At 36.2% G+C, this 21,127-nt stretch overlaps 1 protein-coding gene across 5 annotated transcripts in view; it reads left to right on the plus strand.

Moving 5' to 3' along the window:
* Positions 1-21,127, plus strand: part of ADK (adenosine kinase) — a 440,503-nt gene that overhangs the window by 194,728 nt on the left and 224,648 nt on the right. For all 5 annotated transcript variants that reach the window (XM_040975998.1, XM_040975994.1, XM_040975995.1 and 2 more), the window contains 2 exons: positions 2,530-2,702; positions 6,929-7,037. In XM_040975998.1, coding sequence (XP_040831932.1) covers positions 2,530-2,702; positions 6,929-7,037 — 282 coding nt within the window. The remainder of the gene's footprint in view (positions 1-2,529; positions 2,703-6,928; positions 7,038-21,127) is intronic.

A 21,127-nucleotide genomic window follows, 5' to 3' on the forward strand; every position in this document is an offset into this window, starting at 1 on the left:
TAAAGGGAGAAGCCCCACTCAACCTCCCAACCCATCCTAGGTCCCTGATGTGCGGCATGCTCTGAGGGTCTTACTCAAGTGGTTTTGATAGTTCAGTGGTTATGAATTGCTGCCACTCTCACCATACCAAGCACAAGGAAGTTGCTGCAGAATCCACTGGTTGGCATGGTCCATCTTAGAGTCTCCGTTTGTCCTGTTTTTCACTGCCTACATATGGCTGGGGTAGTTGATTCTGTCCTCTGTTTTGGTGCCAGGGATCCTCTGCATGTTCCGATAGACTGCCATATCCTCCATGTGCACATGGTGACAGAATATTTTTATTTGTGTTGTTTTATGTTTGTTGACATGAGTTTACAGTAGATATACCTCAGTAGAAATGATAGTTACTGTATCATATTCCTACACTTTTCTCTTTGTTCCTTCTTTGTTTTTTCTTTTTAATTTTATTTTACAAAGAAACCATATTTGTTAGAGGTATTAGTAGAAAAACTAGCATGAAAAACTAGTTGAACTATATTTATCTGGAACTTTATCACATATGCAGATACTCTTATTTTTTAAATTGTATTTTTGACCATGTTTACAAAATTGAGAAAGATGTCTACCCACGTAGACCACTGATTAGAGTGGAAAACATCAAGGAATAGGGAAAAGACAATTATACAGCTGTCTCCAATCTCCTTTTTTTCTTCCTGTATCCAGGGGAACAGGGGAGGGAAGGGGAGACACCATACCCAGCATCCTACCTGCCTCAGTACTTGGGAACTGGGGCACAGACGTGATGTCATCCCAGGGTTGCAAATGTGGCGCATGTTCCGAGGACACTGCTTGAATGGTTTCAGTAGTTCTGAGATGCTGTTGATTATGTTGTTCCAAGGTTGAGGAAATTCTTTCAAGGTCTGTTGGCTGACATAGTCCACCCTAGCATCTCCAGGCACTTGCTGTCAAGGCTTGGCTGGAAGAGTTGTCCAATTTGTTCTGCCATCAGTGCTCTGCTATGGTACTAGATGTCCTCTACAGGCCATATCCAATGAACTACCATATCCCCCATGTTCATCTGGGCATGCTGTCCACTGTACCATCTTCAACATCTTCAGCACCAAAGCCTACTGTCTTTAAGTCCACGCCTTATAAGCGCCGGGACCCCATATGGGTGCCTGTTCTGATCCTGGAGGCCCTACTTCCCATCCAATTCCCTGCTTGTGGCCTGAGAATGCAGTTGATGATGGTCCAAACCCTTGGAACCCTGCACCCACATGGAAGATCTGGAAGGAGCTCCTGGTTCCTGGGTTCAGATCAGCTCAGCTCCAGCCGTTGAGGGCAGTTGGAGAGTGAATCAGTTAATGGAAGATCTTCCTCTCTGCCTCTCTTCCTCTCTGTAAATCTGACTTTCCAATAAAATAAGATAAATCTTAAACAAACAAACAACAATTAAATAAAAAAAAACTAAGGAGGATTCTGACTCATACACTCCACGTTCAGACCACAAATCTGGTGATTTTTCCCCCATGATTGTATTCTGAGTTCAGTGGCCCAGTTACGAGGGTCTCCAATGAAACCTCATTTGAGGTGACCCCAGATCTGACTCCTGTTTTCTTTCTGTTCATTTACCATTTTGTGTAAGTTCATTTCTTTTATACTCAGAAAGTCTCAAAGGTGATTTTGCTAGATCTATCTCTTTGTCATTTGACTTTGAATTTGCTAGGTGTTAAGTAGTTGAAACAAAATAAGTGACACAATCAGAATTGCTTTTAAGTGTTGAACCTATGAAGAATTTGGACCTGTTATGAAATTGAGTTGTTCAACTCGGCAAAAAGAATGCATTTCAAGGATATTTGCTTCTGAAATTCATTTGAGTGAAACATGAGAATTGTAGTTAGAATTTGAACACTACTTAATTTTAAAAATACTCTATTGCACTTGAGCATATCAACTTTATTAATTACTACAACAAGTACAGCAATAAAAGTTTCAAACAGTGAAAAATACAATTAACCTCTATTGTTTATATGCTAGATACTATGGTCAATAAGGAATGTACATCCTTTTATTGTTCCGTTTAAAATTATTAACATTAGATCTATATTTATAAGTATAAACCTCTGTTTAAAGATGAGGCATAGACATTTCAAATTACATGTTCTTACTCCTTAAACAATTGGCAGAAGTTAGATTTCAAAATCAAGTTTTTAAGATATTCTGAACTTTTTATGGTATCATCGTAATATTTAAACTGGGAGCCAGTATCATTTTCCCAACTGAAGCCAGCATTTTACTCCAAACCTGTGTTACTTTTCCTCCTGAATCCTTAACCTATATGCGCTTTTTCTCTCTGAAATGCAGTAGAAGATTGTATGTGATTGTAAATATCAATCTTATTATCATAAATGCTATGACAGAATGACATTCTATTCATAGCAACTGTGGTTGCTTGCAAGGCATCCTTTTTGTGACACTATCCATGGCAGAATTCTGGATGATGTGTACCATTTTATGACCCATGAAATAATTTATGTTCCTATTTTTCAGTGGATGATTCAGCAGCCGCACAAGGCAGCTACGTTTTTCGGATGCATTGGGGTCGATAAGTTCGGGGAGATCCTGAAGAGGAAAGCTGCCGAAGCCCATGTGGATGCTCATTACTACGAGCAGAGTGAGCAGCCAACAGGCACTTGTGCTGCATGCATCACTGGTGACAACAGGTCAGTGTGATTCCAGAAACAACACTCTGTTAATTAGATAGTCACAGTGGTGAAGTTTGAATTATAACTTGAGTTTGGAATTTGTACTCCATGTTTATAATCACTTTCAGTGTTCAACAACCCTTCTAACTTACACAGATTGCTCCCTTTTTTGATTTAAAATTTACTTTGGTTGAACCTGCTGTTGAATTTATTAGGCACATCCGAATGAAAGTTCTTGTAATTATGATCAGAAAAGAATAATTTTTTTTCATAATTTGCTGTAATTAGCTTGTTTCCAAAATAGGATTCAAAAGACTGTTCTTTTTATCACATCCAGAGAATGGAATATTGGTTTAAAAGGCAAAGACATTAGAACAGAGAATGTGGTCCAGGGGCCCCCAACTCAGTCTCAGACTGTAATGGATGGAAGCAACTCATGATGCTATCAACTGGGAATTCAGCATCTGGATAATGCATTGTAGAAGAAGCAAAACCTTATGGCTGTATTGATGACACCACTAGACAAGGTTATTGGGCAGATATTATTTTCATAAATAAGATATACTCAAACTAATTCCAAAACATTAATTAGATCAGTAAATGAAGAATTGGCAAAATATTTAGAAACACAAAGATCAAGAGTTGATTTCTCTCATATGTTCAATTTTTCAGCATTGATACAATACAGACACACCTTGATCTGAATATAGTTATAATCTTGTTGTGCAAAAAGTATCTACTTACTCAGAATGTGATTGGAGAAGGGTGTGAAAAGTCAGGGGAGTCACAGCAAGAAGGTCATCTGGCTAGACTTGTTAGTGTCCATCAAAAAGAAAAATAATAGAAAGTGACTGTCCCCAGTATTCATGAGCACTGTGATGTGGAAGAGTCCCTCCAGGGAGCTGGGAAGATCTCCATAGTTAGTGGCAGCGATTTGGATACGAACATCCCTGCATTACTGTCTATGTTAATGTACCACAAACAAATAACACGCAATACATTTCAAAGAAGATATTGGCTGGTACACTAGGAATATTTTTTAATCCAAAGGATTGATTGAATTATTTCTGTTGGGAGTTTTGTGTGCTTTGAAATAGTATTTATTCTATAGGAAATGCAAAGTTGAGTAGGTCACTATTATTAACATTTGACATTCATTTAGTAAAATATCATTGCTCTTCAATTATTTGGAGAGGACAGAAATATGTTTCAGAATTGGTTTGGAAATTTACATATGCTGAATTTCTCACCCGTATAGAAGTTATTTATAATAATAATAATAGTATCAATATCAACGGTCTTCATTGTTACTTTTCCCTCAGAATTTCAGCAAACTGCAGAGACCAAATGATTGCATTATTTTACCAGAAATTTTCAAGCCAAATAGTGTCACCAGTTTTACTAAATGAAATTTAGTTAGTTTTGTTGTCTTGTGAAACTTAAAAAGTATAGCAAAAAATTATTACTGTATCAAAATCATTTTCAGATTTTCCTTTAACCTCAATTTTTTGTGTAGGCAAATTTTATGATTTTAACATTACAATAAATAAAACCACTCATTATTCAAATTTTGACAATTGCTGGTTGAGGTCTTTGTCTTTCAATTTTCTTAAAACTTTTTAAAATCTGTGCCCAGCACAATAGTTTAGCAGCAAAGGGCCTCACCTTGCATGTGCCGGGATCCCATATGGGCGCCGGTTCTAATCATGGTGGCCCTGCTTCCCATCTACTCCCTGCTTCTAGCCTGGGAGAGTCGAGGATGGCCCTTGGCCTTGGGACCCTTCACCCACCTGGAAGACCTAGAGGGGGCTTCTGGCTCCTGGCTTCGGGTTGGTTCAGCTCCAGTCATTGCAGCCACTTGGGGAGTGAACCATTGAATGGAAGATATTTCTCTCTGTCACTTAATCTCTCTGTGAATCTGACATTCCAATAAATAAATAAATAAATATATTTTTTTTAAAAAAAACTTATTTTAATTTGCATTTCTGAATTTTTCCCATTAACAAAGCATGGCTCAAGTTTTGTGTAGAACACCACTCAGGCTAGAGTAAAATTGCCACATTGTTTTGGTATGCTAAATTGCTAAAGAATGTTTCAGGTAATACTATGGATCCCTGATGTTACAGGCATAATTTTATACTAAAATTATTAATTTAGTGATCAGCATTGTTCAGATGACACTGCAAGTTAGAAACTGCAGAGTAACTCTCAACTCATTGTCTGAATTCTGAAACCTAGTACAGTTGGAAACATTGTTTTAGTTAGGAGCTATTAACCTTTCCTCCCATCATCTGAACCCAAAATCAAGATGTTTGGTTATAATGCAATATTTTTCTTGATCCAAGATACTAATCTTCAAACTCAGAATTAGGTATACTGGGATGGTGGGAATATCTATGGTTTTTATTGTTAAATAAGCTGTAGTTTACTATCAACAGTAGGGAAAAGAAAGCTATTTGTAGAATGAAGTGAGTAGGATTCTATGCAGTGGCATTCTGGCTAATTCTCCACTTATGGTGCTAGCATACCATATGAACACTGGTTCTAGCGTTGGCTGCTCCACATCCTATCCAGCTCTCGGTTTATGTCCTGAGAATGCAGCAGAGGATGGCCCAGGTCCTTGGGACCCTGCACCTACGTGGGAAACACAGAGAGGCTCTTGGCTCCCAGCTTCAGATCAGTGCCTCTCTGGCTCTCAGCCTTTTAAAAGGGGGAAATGAACCAGCCAATGGAAGAACTAGGTGTCTCCTCTCTCTGTCAAATTTACCTTTCAAATATGAATAAATAAATCTCTTTAAAAAATGGGTAGACACTTAGAAAAGCCAATAGGCATACTATGTTAGAGTGCTTGGTTCAAGTCCTTTACTCTTCTGTATCCTGATCTCGTTTTCTTCCCCTCCCTCCTGCCCTTTCTCCCTTCCTCTTTCTCTCTCTATTATTTTACATGTTATTTACATAGTTGATTGGGGTGGTAAGGTTCCAGGGTTAGGGAAACGTGAATGTGATCATTGTTTCCTTCTGATGTGCACCCTTCAGGCAGCAGGTGATGGCTCAGGTGCCGAGTTCCTGACACCCATGCAGAAGATCTGGGTTAAATTCCTTGCTGAGTTAAGCTCCTGGCTTTGGCCTGGCACAGCTCTGACAGTTGGGGCTAGTTGGGGAGTAAGACAGCATGTCAAAGGTCTCACATCTCTCTACTTCAAATAAACTGATAACTAATTAAAATTGAAAATAAAGTTTTGACAATACCAGAAGTATTAACTTTTATGTAGCAGCTATTTCTCCCAAAATTTTCCTGAGATCATGATTACTCAAATATTTTTATAAATGAGAACTGAGTTTTCTGAAGTTTATACTGTACTTATTTAACTTATGAATGTATTATACCTGTGACTCTGTATTTTTCTTTAATTGAGCATATGTGGATATATCATTTACTGGCAAATTGACATATATGTAAATAATTTTTTTAAATATTCTCTTCCTTTTTAACAGAGGAACTAAACATTAGCAACATCTCAAAACCATAACTGTTACCTTTCTGCTAGAAAAATTTAAAATTGGTAGTTTTATAAATTAAGTCAAAATGAGGAATAAGAGTGTTTTACAAATTTATAGAAAATGTAAATGATTATTAAGTTTGGTGTTAGAATGTGTTGAAATAATGTATATGCTACTTTTAACAGAATTTTGAGCAAAGTTTCCTACAGCTACCAGCCCAGGGAGTTTTCAGCTATAGAAACTAATAGCTAATTGATTCCAGTCCTTAAAATGTAATAACTTGCAAATTAACTCTTCGTAGTAAATGTGGTCTACATTTATATGTGTGTTTTGTAAAATTACTCTCATACTTGACTTTTAAAACATTAAATAATCAATTAGAGTATGTTGATACTTATTTTTACATTTTTCCATTGTAAAAAAAACAAGGAATGTTCATGTGCCTTGATTTCCTGCTTTAGAATTACTTGGTAGTTTTATTTCTTTATTTTGAACTACTAAAATATAATAGATGATTTTATTTAATCTTAAAATAAAATTCACATTCCAAATGCCAAATACCAGCTGTTCTTTCAAATATGGAAAGTTCTCAAAGCAAAATTAATGTTATTTGTATTTCTTAAAATATCATTAAAATCAGTTTTGAAAAATTAAAATTTAACTATAAATGAAAAGTTACAAAAAGCATATCATGAGAAGTATATGACAGCTAAAATATAAGTAAACTCTTTTCTTTGGTTTAGGTCCCTTATAGCTAACCTTGCTGCTGCCAATTGTTATAAAAAGGAAAAACATCTTGATTTGGAGAAAAACTGGATGTTGGTAGAAAAAGCAAGAGTTTGTTATATAGCAGTAAGTATTTAATAGATTTTAATTGTTGGCTGCTAAATGTTTTTAAATAATTGTCTTTTATTTACACTGTGAGTCATTTACCCATTTCAAAGCATATTAGATTCACTATTGTTAATATTGAGCAGAAATGTCATTTCTAGGTGAATAAAACTTTGTGTTAGCTACCTTCAACTCATCATCTTTGGAGATTCTACATTTGTGCTTCTCAGCCATGCACAGAATTCTGTGCCATTGAATCAGTTTCTTACTATTTTTAAAATAATTTTTAGGCAGCATTGTGAATGATACATGCATTGTGTGAAAAAAATATTAGTAGTTTAAATATTCACTGCAAACTGTTTGAGCTTTATTTGCCTAAAAGAAATCTTAATTGCTATTTATTCCATAGTAATTACCATGACACCTTTTAATTTAATATTTCAGAAACATTGATCATGACAAATCTCTTAAATCTGCAAATAAGGGCAGCATGTAATTTGAATTATTAAGTCTTCTGACATAAAAATAATTGGTTAAGAATTCTTTTCTAAAATAGGACTGTACTAAAAATTGCCCTTAATTAATCACCTCATGATTACCTTGTTTTTATTTAATAAGATTTAAATGTGGGCTGCTCACAAATAAGTAGATACCTATGAAAAATTGAAAGTTCCTCATATGCATATAATATGTGGTTTTGGTGTAACAGCTGCTTCCATTCCACTACCTGGGCTGTGTGAAACAGCTGGTAAGACATGTAAAAATTGATTATTCAGTAGAAACATATTTATTGAAAATATAATTATTTTCTTCAGCTGTGTTAATGTCCGCTACAGGCTGTTCATGCACACTGCTGTAGGCTTTACAACACTGTTATTGATTCCTCTGTAAAGCAAATCTCATGCCCACTTTATTACTGCCAAGTAAGTGCTTCCAATGAGAAGATTATATGATGGAAAACTAGGCTATGTTTTCTATGAGTATTTGAGAAAAACATGTTTAAGAATTAAAATTTTTTACTTTATGTTCTTTCCATTTTATTTTTCAGTGTGGATGCATTTTTCATTAAAGCCTTGGTGTAGTGCAATTTCTGAAATGTGTTTATGCAGGGGAATTTATGTACTGTTTCAAACCATCTTAAGTTTGAGTGTCTGATTTTCAAGGAGCACATGGTTTAACATTTGGTGTGATTTAAGGATATTTTTTATGTTAACTGTGAGAGATATGTTGTGATAAAAAAGAATTTTAACTTGATGGTTAAAGTTATCTGTACTTGAGCATAAAGTAATTTAATCCTGAATTACGAGTCTACCTGAAACAGATTTCACAAACTTAATGATTTTATAGTATGAAAACCATCTCTGGGTCAGTGGAATTGTTATGGAACAAAAGCTCTAACTTCCAAATAACTGATGATTATATTAATTAAATACCGCAACTCATCTGTTCAAATTTAGTACATTGAATTTTTATTACTGGATTGAATATTTGAAAGTCAATTTTGTGTAGAGAAGAGTGATTGATTTTGATCAGATCAATAAGGAAATTTGGTTAATTTGAGACTGGTGTTGTGTATTCATCCAGAAGGAATAACAAAATTTTTTCCAGTTGATATCTCTGATAATGACTGAGAGCTCTTTGCTTATTTTGGCAATTGTATAAGAAGAATGCTTCTTTACACTGCCAAGTCAGTCTATACTGTGCTCAGTGCTTGGATCATTTCAGAACAGCTCTAAAAATAGTAAATTCATGTTGGATTCCTATAGGCTCTATGCTCAGTTTATGTGCAGCAATTATTTGGCTAACCACTAAGAGTATAATTCTTAATCATTAAAATTTGTGACTCTTTTTGTGAAGTTTAATGTTATTCCCGCAAACAAGATGAGGTCTTGGAAATTCTACTTCTAAAAAAACTCTTGATCTAATGAAGCAAAGTGCATAATTAAGACTTCTGTTATATATAATAAACCAGCTTTACACACTCAACTCTGTTTTTTCCCAGGGCTACCAATATTCATCACCATTAGGAAAATTGAAAACATTGTATCAGTTTTTTCACGATGAATACATAGAGCAATGTATTTCTCAACAGAAAGCTGAGATAGAATATGACCCTTATGTTAAAGAAAGTGCTAAAGTTTGTTTTGTTTTTAGTCTTTTGAAGCAAGTATGTCATTTATGCTTTGTAAACTTAGTTTTTTTCCGTATTTAGACTAGTGTGTCAAATTCTTTTTTAGCAAGTGAGTAGAAACTACTGGTGATGGTGACTAGTTATGTCTTGAAAATGTCATTCGTAGATGTTCTTACCTTAGAATTAGATTGGCTTATATCTTCCTTCTGTCTAAAAAACGATGTTTCGTAAGTTAGAATTCTTAGACTGACATTTAGGAAAGTCTTAGGAAAACACATTAGGATATTGGAGCCATTTAATTTTCTCAACTATGAACCTTTCCAAGCTCTGATACAAAATTTGAGAGAAGTAATACTTAATGTTTCATCATGCTTTTTGGTATTGGTAAATTACCACTGTATTTTTTACAGTATGCATGTTCTATAATTGTATTTCATATAGTCTTAATTTTATATGTAAATGAGGAATGCTTTCTTCTAGCAATTATTTTATCACACCTGTCACCTTTCTTTATAGTTTATATTGATTATCCATTGATTACTTGCTTTGAATTACCATAATTTTTTAAACAGGAAGGACTCATCACCTCCCTTCTTGAATTTTTATTTGTGTCCTATTGCTCTTATAAAAATATAAAACGATGACCACTTGTTTGGTTTATATTTTGTATAACAAATATTTTATACATTGTCTTTTAGACTTAGAGCACATTTTCTTAGATTTTTTAGGAAATCTAAGGTCAGGTATATTTTTTGTTTCTGTTCCTTAGTATTTCCTTTTTATTTTTTATAAGATTGACTTATTTATTTAAAAAGCACAGTTAGAGAGGTGTCGGGAGTGACAGAGAGAATCAGGTGTGCTCCATCTATTCTCCAAATGACCACAGTGACCAGAACTGGTAGATAGCCAGGAGCTCGGAATTTCTTCCCAAGCTCCCCCAAGATGCAGCTGGGATGGCCCTCCACTGTTTTCCCAAGTAATCTGCTAGAGTGAATTGGAAATAGGGGAGTCGAGATTCAAGCTGGTACCCATTTGGGATGCCAATCCACAGGTGGCAGCTTTGGCAGCTTTACCCAGTATGCCATAAGAAAACTGCTTAGTGCTGTTAATTTCTGAGTATTGATATAGCTGTATCTCAAAGATTTTGATATTTCATGTTTTCATTTTTTAATAAATTTTTAAAGATCCATTTTATTTGAAAGGCAGATTTACACAGAGAGAAAAAGCAAGAGATAGAGATGTTCTATCTGCAGATTCACTCCCCAGATGAGTACAACTAGGAGCCTAGAGCTTCTTTTGGGTCTGGCATGTATGACTTGGGCTATCTTTCACTGCTTTCCCAGGCATGGAGAGTCAGATCAGAAATAGAACAGCCAAGATTCAAAATGGCACCCATATTGGATGCTGGCCACAAGTGGAAGCTGAACCTATGGCGCCAGTCCTCATGTTTTTATTTTTACCCAGGTTGCAAAATTTTGTTTCGCTTTTTACAAGTACTTTGACTAGTGGATTTTAAATGCCCCGATACTTTAATTGCAATTTTCCTGAGATTTTCTTTTTTCTATAATTGCGTATTTGTATATTCTTCTGAAATTTTATTTCATTAAGATTTAAATTCTGTTATTGTGTGTATATAAAGTATAGGATTCTTTGAACCATTTGTTAATGTGTCCCAGAGAATATACTGTATTCTAAATGTTTACTGTGTCTGATATTAAAACAGCCAGTGAAGTCATGTTTTGGTTATTGGTACTATGGAATCTTTTCCTTTCTTTCAGTACTAACCTGCTTGTCTTTTGTTATATTTCACTACAAAATGACAATGTCTGCCTTTTTCATTTGACTGTTTATACTTGTTTCCACTTAATGCAGCTGCCTATTTGGTTAAATTTGAGTCATCATCTTAGTATTTGCTTCCTGTTTGTCCCATCTGTTCTTTTTCCTCTTTTTTCTTTGTCTTGCCCTCTTTTGTGTTAATCTAGTGCTTTCTTGTGCAATAGGCTGTAGTGTATTTCTTTCACTCATCACAATTTGCCTTCAAGTAATATTATATGATTTCAAATAAATGTAAGATCTTTATATAATAATAATTGACTTGCGTTTCATCTTTCTTAGCCCTTATGACTGTGTTGTTGCTTTTGGGTGGGCCTGGGGGAAGACGGTCAGGGAGCAATAGACACTTGGCCACTCTGCTGATTCATTCCCAAATGCTCACTACGGTCCAGGATGGACAGGACTGAATGTGAAATCTAAGTTTCCAATTTAATGGGAATAGACCCTACTTCTTGATCTACTACCTGCTACGTCCCAGGGTATATATTTGCTGGAAGCTGGAATTGGGAGCAGCTCTTACACTTAACCCTAGTCTCAGTGATATGGAATACAGCCATTCCAAAGCACTGTCTTAATATATATTAGACAGTGAAAATATATTACCATAGTTTACCTTTTAGGTTTTTCATTGTGTACATTTAAAAACGGCTTTTTTACAAAATTCACAAAGCATACAACAGAATAGCTCATGTGTTAAAAACACTGTAAACATGGTTATTGTTTTTGTTTAAATTGCCAAGTGACTTCCATAATAAAAGCAAGAAAGCATGTATTTTCTCAGGTAATTTTCTTTTCCAGTATACTTCATTCCTTTTGCTTAGGCCCAGAATTCCATCTGGTATCAGTTTCCTTCTGCTAAAGGGCATTCTTTAACATGTCTTATGTTTGGATCTGCTAGTGATAGATTCTTTAAGCTTTCATATGTTTTGAAAACATCTTTGATTCACCTTCATTTCTGAAATATTTCTTCTGCCATGTAGTTCTAGCTTGGAAGTTGTTTTTTTATAAGAAAGATATTTTTCCACTGTCTTATTTTTTGTTCTTTTCGTATGTTCTTTTCTCTTTATTATTTTGAGAGGTAGAATAACAAAGATAGATGTCTTTCAGATGCTGGTTCACTCCCCGAATGCCCACAATAGCCATGATTGGATGAGTGTAAGGACAGGAGTCAGGAATTCCATCCAGGTCCAAATTATCACTTTGTTCTTGATGACAAGGTTAAAAACATAATTCGGGTACATCATGGTTTTCGTCTTTATTTGAATGCAGAATGGCACAGAGCATGGAGATAGAAATCATTTAATACTGGTTTATTCCCCAAGTTACTGCAACTGCCAGCTCTGTCCTGATATCCCATGTGAGTGGCAAGGGCCCAACTAATTGACCATCTTCTGCTCTCCCAAGCAGGTAAGCATGGGAGCTGGAACAGAAGTAGAACAGCTGATACTTAAGCTGGCACTCTAAATACATGGTGTTGCTAAGGCAGGTGGTACCTCAACATGCTGTCCCACACAAAGTACCCAGTAAAACACATTTTATATACTTAGTTTTTATTCCCCTCTAGCTTTGCTATTTTCAAGATTCCTGTTTGGAGCCAGGATTGTGTTATAGCAGGTAAAGCAGCCACCTGTGTGACATGCAGTATCTTTTATGGGCAGCAGTTCATGTCCATCTGTTCCAGTTCCCAGGTGGAAAACCTGGAGGAAATTCTTGGTCCTGGCTTTGTCGTGGCTCAGATTTAAACGTTGTGTCCATTTGGAGAGTGGAAATCTCTGTCTCTTTGACTTTCACATGTTACTAATTTTGATCAGTTTGGTAATGATGTGATTTGAGATATTGTATCTTTTTTGTACTTGGATGGTTCTTATTAGATGTTTGGGTTTGTAATATTTATTATGTTTGAAATACTTTCAGGCCTTATTTCTTTTGCAAAGTTACCCTTTAGGTAACTTGAGCCTCCTTAGGCTAGTTAATTCTCTTTCATAGCTTATTGATACCCTGTGTTTTCTTTCTTCTTCTTCTTTTTAAATTAACTTATTTGAAAGACTCAGAGAGACAAAGAAAACTTCCACCCATTAGACATTTCCTAAATGGCTACAGCCAGGAGCCTGAATCTTGAGTTATTCTCATGGGCAGCAGGAGAACAAACACTTGGGCTATCTTTCACTGCGTTCCCAGTACATCAGTAGGTTGTGAGATGCTGAACTTGAACAAACGCTGAAGTGGAATGCCCGTGTCACAGCCAGCAGCTTAATCAACTATACCATAATGCCGGCCCCTGCTACACTCTACTTTTCCCATTACCTTAGGCTTCAAATTTTTTTCTGATTTTTGTTTGTTTGTTTGTTTGTTTGTGAGAATTGTATTAGGACCTTTTTTCCTTATTTTTACTTAACTTGTGTACACATAGAGCCCAGTTAAAATAACTTTTGATGACCTCCTTTTTAATTTTGCCGTAGAAGTGTATGCCAATTCTCAAACTGGTTTGAGGGTCTCCTCGTTAGCAGTTGTACTTTTCCTGCCTGTTTATATTCTTATAGTCTTGTTGTCCCTTATAGGTTCAGGATAAGTTTGTACTACTGTATATTCTCTTGCACTTTATCCTGACAAAATTACATAGCATAAGAAAGTACTTTCATATCTTGCTTTTATGGTTTGTTAGGTGGATCCTTGCAGTGCTTTGTCAGTGTAGAAGCCTTAAATCATGACATTTTTACCCTTAGGAACATTTGGCAATTTCTGGAGACATTTCTGATTGTGGTGACTTCAGATGATTGTTATGGGACAGGACAGGGAAATTACTATACATCTTGCAAGATATAAGATAGAACCCCCATGACAAATAATTCTCCATTTCATATTACCTTTAGAGCCAGTGTTTAAAAAACTACACACTAACCCTGACTCTGGTAGTTTCTGTTTTCGTTGACAGGAAGAGGCATCATCCCAGGTACATGTGAGCACCAGTTGCTCTTTCCTCTAATCCTTTACCCTCTTGAAACTTGGACCTAGTGAGTCTTCTTGGAGGACCCTCTGCAGAATTCCAGATCTCTTTCAAACTCTCTGAAAATACAGAGTAAAAAATTCTTTGATCTCTGAGTCCTAATTGCCCTGGCACCCACAAACACTCAGTTTTTTCTTTTCGTTTTTGTTTGTTTGTTTGTTTTACTTACTTTTATTTGCATGGCAGATTGACAGAAGGAGAGACAAAGATCTTCCATCCTTTGGTTCACTTCTCAAATGGCCACAATGGCCAGAGCTGAGCCAATCAAGCTGGGAGCCAAGTGTTTCTTCTGGGTCTCACATGTGGAGGTTTTGGGTTATCATCCATTGCCTTCCCAAGGCATAAGCAGGAGGCTAGATCGGAAGTGGAGCAGTCAGGACTCCAACCAGTGCCCGTATGGAATGCTGGCCCTTGCAAGTGGAGAATTAGCCTGTTGAGCCTCTGCACTGGTCCAAACCCTCAGTTTTATTTCCTGAATTCTAAACTCCACTTCATTGTTGTTTTCCTCCTAGTACAATTGAGTAAAAGGGGGGGAAAAAGCATTTTTCATTCTGATCTCACACCACAACAATCTACACAGAATGCTTCTGTAATCCCAAAATGTGTATTTCTCCCCACTCAGCAGCAACGGAGCACCCCTGCAGTGGTGAACACCAATCAGATGTCCCCACCAAGTTGATTTCAGTTTTCACTTTGTACCTAAGAACACTACCAGATCCCTCATATGCTCACAGTTCCCATTCTCCCACTTTAGAGGCAAACCCCACATTGTTTACATGTGTTTCTGACCAGCCAGTTATGAATCAGGGCTGACATAATCACGTCCTCAGGCTCCACTGGTGTCTTCAAGTGGCTCATAGAACTTAGTGAAACACATTTGCCAGTTTATAGGTCAATATAAGGATGATAGATGAATAGATTCAGAGTGTGCAGGAAAAAGAACAGAGCTTCCATGTCCTCTTGAGGTTTACCACCCTCCAGGAACATACACATGTTGAACTGTCAGCAAGTTGTGCAGACCCTATTTGGAAGTTTTGTGGAGGCTTCACATGGGCACAGATATCTAAATCAATGATTGTTGATGACCGGATTAGCTTTCAACCTCTCACGCCTTGTCAGAAGTGGAAATAGGGTGAGACTGAAAGTCCCAGCTCTCTAGTCCTGGTCTTTGTAGTGACCATCCCCTAACCTGAAAATACAGGGTCCATTCAGCCTTCACTGAAGTTACTGGCATGCCGAAAGATAGTGACCATTCTGGGGAGTTCTATATCAAGAAAGGAGGTGAAAATCAAATTAACTTTTTATTCTGCTTTTCTTACCATCCTAGTCTGGAAATAATCTTGAGGTAGTAATATGCTGAAATCATAGGGTTCAATTTTTTTGATCCCCATCTCTGAAAGTCATTTTTCATGCATCACATCTGGGGTTATTTTTCATTGTTTTCATTCTGAGGCACAGATTTAATCCATTTCTTCTATTTTACATTGTTATTGAAATTAATACGCTGTCATTCTTCTCAGTGATGCTCCTCATCCAGTATGTCTTTTGTTCCTCTCAGCTCCTCTTAAGAATTTCTATGATTTTAATAAATTTTATGATGATGCACCATGGTTCAGTTTTGTATTTCTTGTCCTTTGGATTTGTTGAATTCCTTCAATCTCTGGGCTTTTAGTTTTCAGTTTAGAAAATCTTATTCAAATCATCTCTCCCTATTTCCAGCTATTTTTGGGGTTTCTAGTTAATGTTAAACAAGTTGAAATGGATCAGTAGCTCGATTATACTCTTTTCGATTTTTTTCTTTTTCTCCATTTTAAATTTTTTTAAAAAAAATTTGTTTGTTTATTTATTTGCTTATTTGGAAAACAACATTACAAAGAGAGAGTCAGAAGGAAAATTTTCCATGTATGGATTCACTCCCTAAATGACCACAATGCCAGTTGCTGGCCAGGCCATAGCCAGTAGCCCAGCTCTCCATCTGGGTGTCTCACGTGTGTAGCAGTGGCCCATATGCTTGGGTCAACTTCTGCTGCTTTCCCAGGAGCATAAGCAGGGAGGTGGATTAGAAGTGAAATAGCTGGGACTCAAACTGGCATTCATAGGATGCTGGCATCATATGCAGTGCCTTTACTCACCCTGCCATAATGCCAGACTCTCCTATTTAGATTTTTGATGACTTCTGTAGTTTTCTAATAATTTCTCTTGCAGTATCTTACCTCATGTTCATCTTATCCGGTGTCTTATTTCAATCTGTAACATCCTAGTCTTCATCTCTGCAAGTTTCATTTGGAACCTTTTTCCTTCTGCTGGACATTTATCAGGCTCATGTGATCCTTGGCCACTTTTAGTGTATGGACTATAACTGTAATAATTGTTTTAATATTCTTGTCTATTGATTCTTTCCTGTGCGTTTTTTGTTCTTTTAGTACACTTGTTTCCTCCTGAAGCTCTTGCACACACTTGAATGGATACCCTCCAAGTTCTGCAGAGCATCACTTTGCAGCTCTGTTCTCTCCAAGCAGCTCCTTCCTGTCCAGTACTCTGCCTGTGCTAGCTCCCTGGCCTCCTCACTGACTGCTTGACTCTGTGTATTTTCTTCTTTCCTGTTACAGCAGCCTGGAAAATCTCTTCAGAGGACAGATTTGAACAATTACAGGGCTTACTTTTTTCCTTTTTTTTTTTTTTTTTTTTTTTGCGTTTTGCTGAGTAGTTTTTGTTCATTTTAATAGTTACTTAAGATGTGATTGTTAGATCTTTCCACTGTAACTTCATAATGGTTGCCAGTGGAAATCCTTGAGTTGATTTGGGTTTACCCTTAACTGTGATTTATCTCTTGTGTTCATTCTACATTGGTTTTTCCAGGAACATGATGATAATTTTAAATTGCAGATTGAATTATAATGAATCCTTGCTTTTCATGTCCACAAGTTTTATTTTTCCTACTTTGATCTATAAGATATCAGAAAGTAACTATCTCTGATAAATGTGTTACTGAGAATATACTGGGAAATGATGGCCCAAGAAATCACACATCATGGTGATAAATTAGCATTAAGGTTGTGTTGTGGCTGATCTAACCACAAAAATTTCTATAAAATAGAACCCAGTGTGGTACCCTAGTAGCTAAAGTACCCTGTACATGCTGGGATTCCATATGGGTGCCATTTTGTGTTCCAGCTGCTCCACCTGCCATCCAACTGCCTGCACATGGCCTGGGAAATCAATGGAGGATGGCCCAAAGTGTTGGGACTCTGTACTTGGGTGGTAGACCCAGAAGTAGCTCTTGGCTCCTGGCTATGGATCAGCTTAGCTCCGGTCATTATGGTCATTTAAGGAGTGAACCAGTGGATGAGAGATCTTTCTGTCTCTCTCTCTCTCTAATTCTGCCTTTCCACTAAAAATAAACAAGCCTTTTAAAATTCTGTAAGATATAAGGTCATCATTTTGTCATCTATAAGTAATTTTGAATGTTCTCCGTCAAGATGTAGTATTGCATTAATTAGTAGTTTTGGTAATAATCACGGTTAGCCCTATAGATTTTTAGTGTTTTGACTGCATTATGAAGACAGTAGAATTATTTCTTTTTAAAAAGATTTTTTTTTTTAATTTGAAATTCAGTAGTTCTAGATCACGAGGAAAACACATCCTCTATCTTCTCGTTTGCTGCACAAATGGTCATGGGACTGGAAAAGGGCTAGAGCCAAGCCAAAGCCAGAAAGCCATGAGCTTCTTCTGGGTCAAACACAGGGAGCCAGGCACTTGGCCATGGTTTCCTACATTCTCAGGCACATGAGCACGGAGTTGGATATGACATAGAGTAGGCCGTTCTATCTAAAGGCAGTGGTTTAACCTGATGCACTCCAGTACTGGTCCCAGACAGTAAAATGCATATTGGACAGAGATTCTGGATTTCAAATATATTATAAGGAAGTTTTTAGCTTATAAATTTAAATGTTTCCTAGGAAGAATTTTTAATTAAAGACATAGTTAAATTTTTAATGTAGCAAGACATTCAGTATCCTTTATGTAAATAAATTTAGGCATGTTACCATTTGTTGATTAGAAATTAAATATTATAAGTGAAAGAATGTGAAACCATAACTTGTCAGTAATTATGTGGTGACTTGCAATATGAATTTTCCTTTGGTAACCTTGACTTTTTCTTTCAGTGATGTTTCTAATTCCAGTCACTTATTACTATTCCTTTTCCCAAGTCTGCAACTATCATATAACTCCAACCTTAACACTTTTGTCCATTTTCAGCCCAGAGTTGTACCATTTTGAGAATGAGGTTTTTTTTGTGAAGATAGGGCATTCAAGTGTTTCTAATATTTTCATATGGAATTAAGAGAAATGTAAGTATAGGCTAGTAAAAACATGCTTTGAAAAAAGCTTTCATTTAATTTAGATAATAATCTAATGATTTAAATAATTTAAAAGTAAATTTAGTTAATTATATCTTTTGAGATTTACGCTCTTTCCCCAAAATAAATTCTTGATAGTTGTAGGCAGATAATTTTTCCCAGCTTATAAACAATTAATTAAACTCATAAAGCTATATTAAAAAGCCCTTGTAATGTCATTCTTGAGAAAATGTATGATTTCAGTCAATGCAGTTTTGTAGAGTAAGTGAGCAAAAAATCTTTTAAAAAATATTAAGGTTTTTTTGTGACAGTTGGTTAAATAATAAGCCACTTGTCATTAAAACATTTAAATAGAATTCAAAATACTCTTTGGAATTCACTAATAAGTTTTTAAAATATTCTGAGATTATTAGTTTGAGGGGTGAGATGACTGAACTACCTCAAGGTTTTATTTTATCATGTTTCAATGCAGTGTTTGTAGTTTTATGTATTAGAACTCCCATTATATTTCTTGGTCAAATCATTGATCATTGTATGACTTTATTGTTTCATTTTTAGCTCACATTCACTAGCTGTTTTATTCTTGGTTGTTATATTCACTTCATTAGGGATTAACTATGAGATGTTAACATTTCTGAAAATGTCATTTTTTAAAACTAGCATGAATTTTGAGAATTTTTTTTTTCTTGGAGCTTCAGGAATTCCTCACACTTAATACCTATGAATCTTTTTCATGATGCAGTTTAGAATTTTTTAGAATGGATTTTTGAATGATTCACTTACTTGTTTGAACAGCATTGTTACAGAGAAAGGAAAGGGAAGAGAACAAGCTTGGAAAGAGAAAGGAAGAGGGGAAAGAAGCAGAGAGACAACAGTATAGAGAAACTCTTTTTTCCATTGGGCCAGTCCATAGGCCCAAATTAGGAGGCTTAATCCCCATCTAGGTCTCCTACGTGGATGGTATGGGTCCGAAGTGCTTGGGTCAGTCAACACTGCTTTTCGAAGTTGATTATCAGGGAGCTGGAATGGAAACAGAGCAGTCAGGATTCAGTGCTCCAGTGTTACAGGGGACAACCTGGTATGGTGTACCACAATACTTGCCACTAGTTTAGAATCTTATGTACTGTGAACCAAGACAAAGCTACTACCTACAACAACTATATCCAGTCCTAGCCACTCTACCTCTGATCTAGCTCTCTGCTAATGGACTGAGAAACCAGCAGAAGATGACCCAAGTTTTTGAGTCCCCCCACCCACAAGGGAGATTAGCTCTGGCTGTTGTGGCCGTCTGGGGAAGGAAAGAGCATATGAAAAATTTCGCGCGCTCTCTCTCTCTCTCTCACTCTAACTCTGCATTTCAAATAAATAGTCTTTAAAAAAAGAATTTCAGATGCCAGTTTGATTTCCCTTCAAATGAAACCCCAAATTATTTGGTTCAACTCAGATAAAATATATAGAGATTATTAAGAACAAGATCTAATTATTTGTTTTCAGAATTTCATTTTTAATTGCTTTGTTTTCCATGTTATTGATGCTAAAGGTTTATGTCCTTATTAGAGACAGTCATTTGATTCTTTGTAGAAATTATTTCAAACAAGAGTGGAATTGTGGGACATTGTGTTTTCATTCATTTCCAACTTCTTTAGATATTTTTCCAGTTACAGTACACAAAGAGGACCCAAATTATGCCTTAGTGGGTTCAGTTTTCGCATTGGATGCTCACGTCACTTACGAGTGCCCGTTTGTGTCCTGGCTGCTACACTTCCAGTCTAGGTCCCTGCTGATGTGCCCAGGAAAAGCAGTGGGAGATGGCTTTCACATGTAGACCCTTGTTACCCATGTGGTGTACCAGATGAACCTCCTGGCTCCTGACCCCCACCTACCTACGCTGCTCATTCTGGCCACTTGTGAAGAGTCCAATAGATGAATGGTCTCTCTCTTGGTGTTTCTTTTTGTAACTCTGGCTTCAAAAAGAAACCATTGTATCTTGTTTTTTAACGATAATATTTTATGATTTTTGTAAAAGAAAGGATATTTTGGAAGCTAGAGGAATTAGTGGCTGTACTCCAGTAATCTCTTAAGTCTTAGTTTTGGCAATTACCTAAAGTAAAGCTTTCCACCAGTGGTGAAGGGAAATCTTTTGGAATATTTATGTATGTTATATTTCATCAACAGAATACTCTTCTAACTTAGAAAATATAAGATAGTACTGGTAGAAGCTTAGAGTTTTATTTCTGCAGGAGATCTTTTAAGGTTTCATTTTATTTATCTAGACAAGCACAACAGAATATGCAAGTAAAATCATATTAAACAATAAAGCTTCCATAATATTTTCAGTAAATATACTAGAATACAGATAATACTCCATCAGATATTTGATTCTTTATGTCTGTTTAATACACAGCTTTAAATACATGACAACTACCAATCATGTCCACTATGTTCCCCTGGAATGAGTCACCCCAAATCTCTAATTTCTGTCCAGTGTGAATCTTGTTCATCTCTGCTGTATCAATTCCACCTTGTTTATTTACTTGTAGTGTCTTTATTGTGCAAAGAATTTAAGATCACCTTATTGTATTATATTAACTTTAAGGGACATGACAAAAACAATAACAAAGCATCAAGTGAAGAATAACTCAATTGGGCAAAGCTAAAACACGTGATGCATGCATCACATGTGGACACCTGTTAGTGTCCTGCTTTCTCCACTTCCCGTCCAGCTCCTTGCAGATGGTCTGGGAAAAGCCACAAAGAATGGCCCAAAAAGTTGGACCTCTGT

Source organism: Ochotona curzoniae, unplaced genomic scaffold (assembly GCF_017591425.1).
Source record: "Ochotona curzoniae isolate NIBS_2020 unplaced genomic scaffold, NIBS_Ocur_1.0 contig_2692, whole genome shotgun sequence".
In the NCBI taxonomy this organism is placed as follows: Eukaryota; Metazoa; Chordata; class Mammalia; order Lagomorpha; family Ochotonidae; genus Ochotona; species Ochotona curzoniae.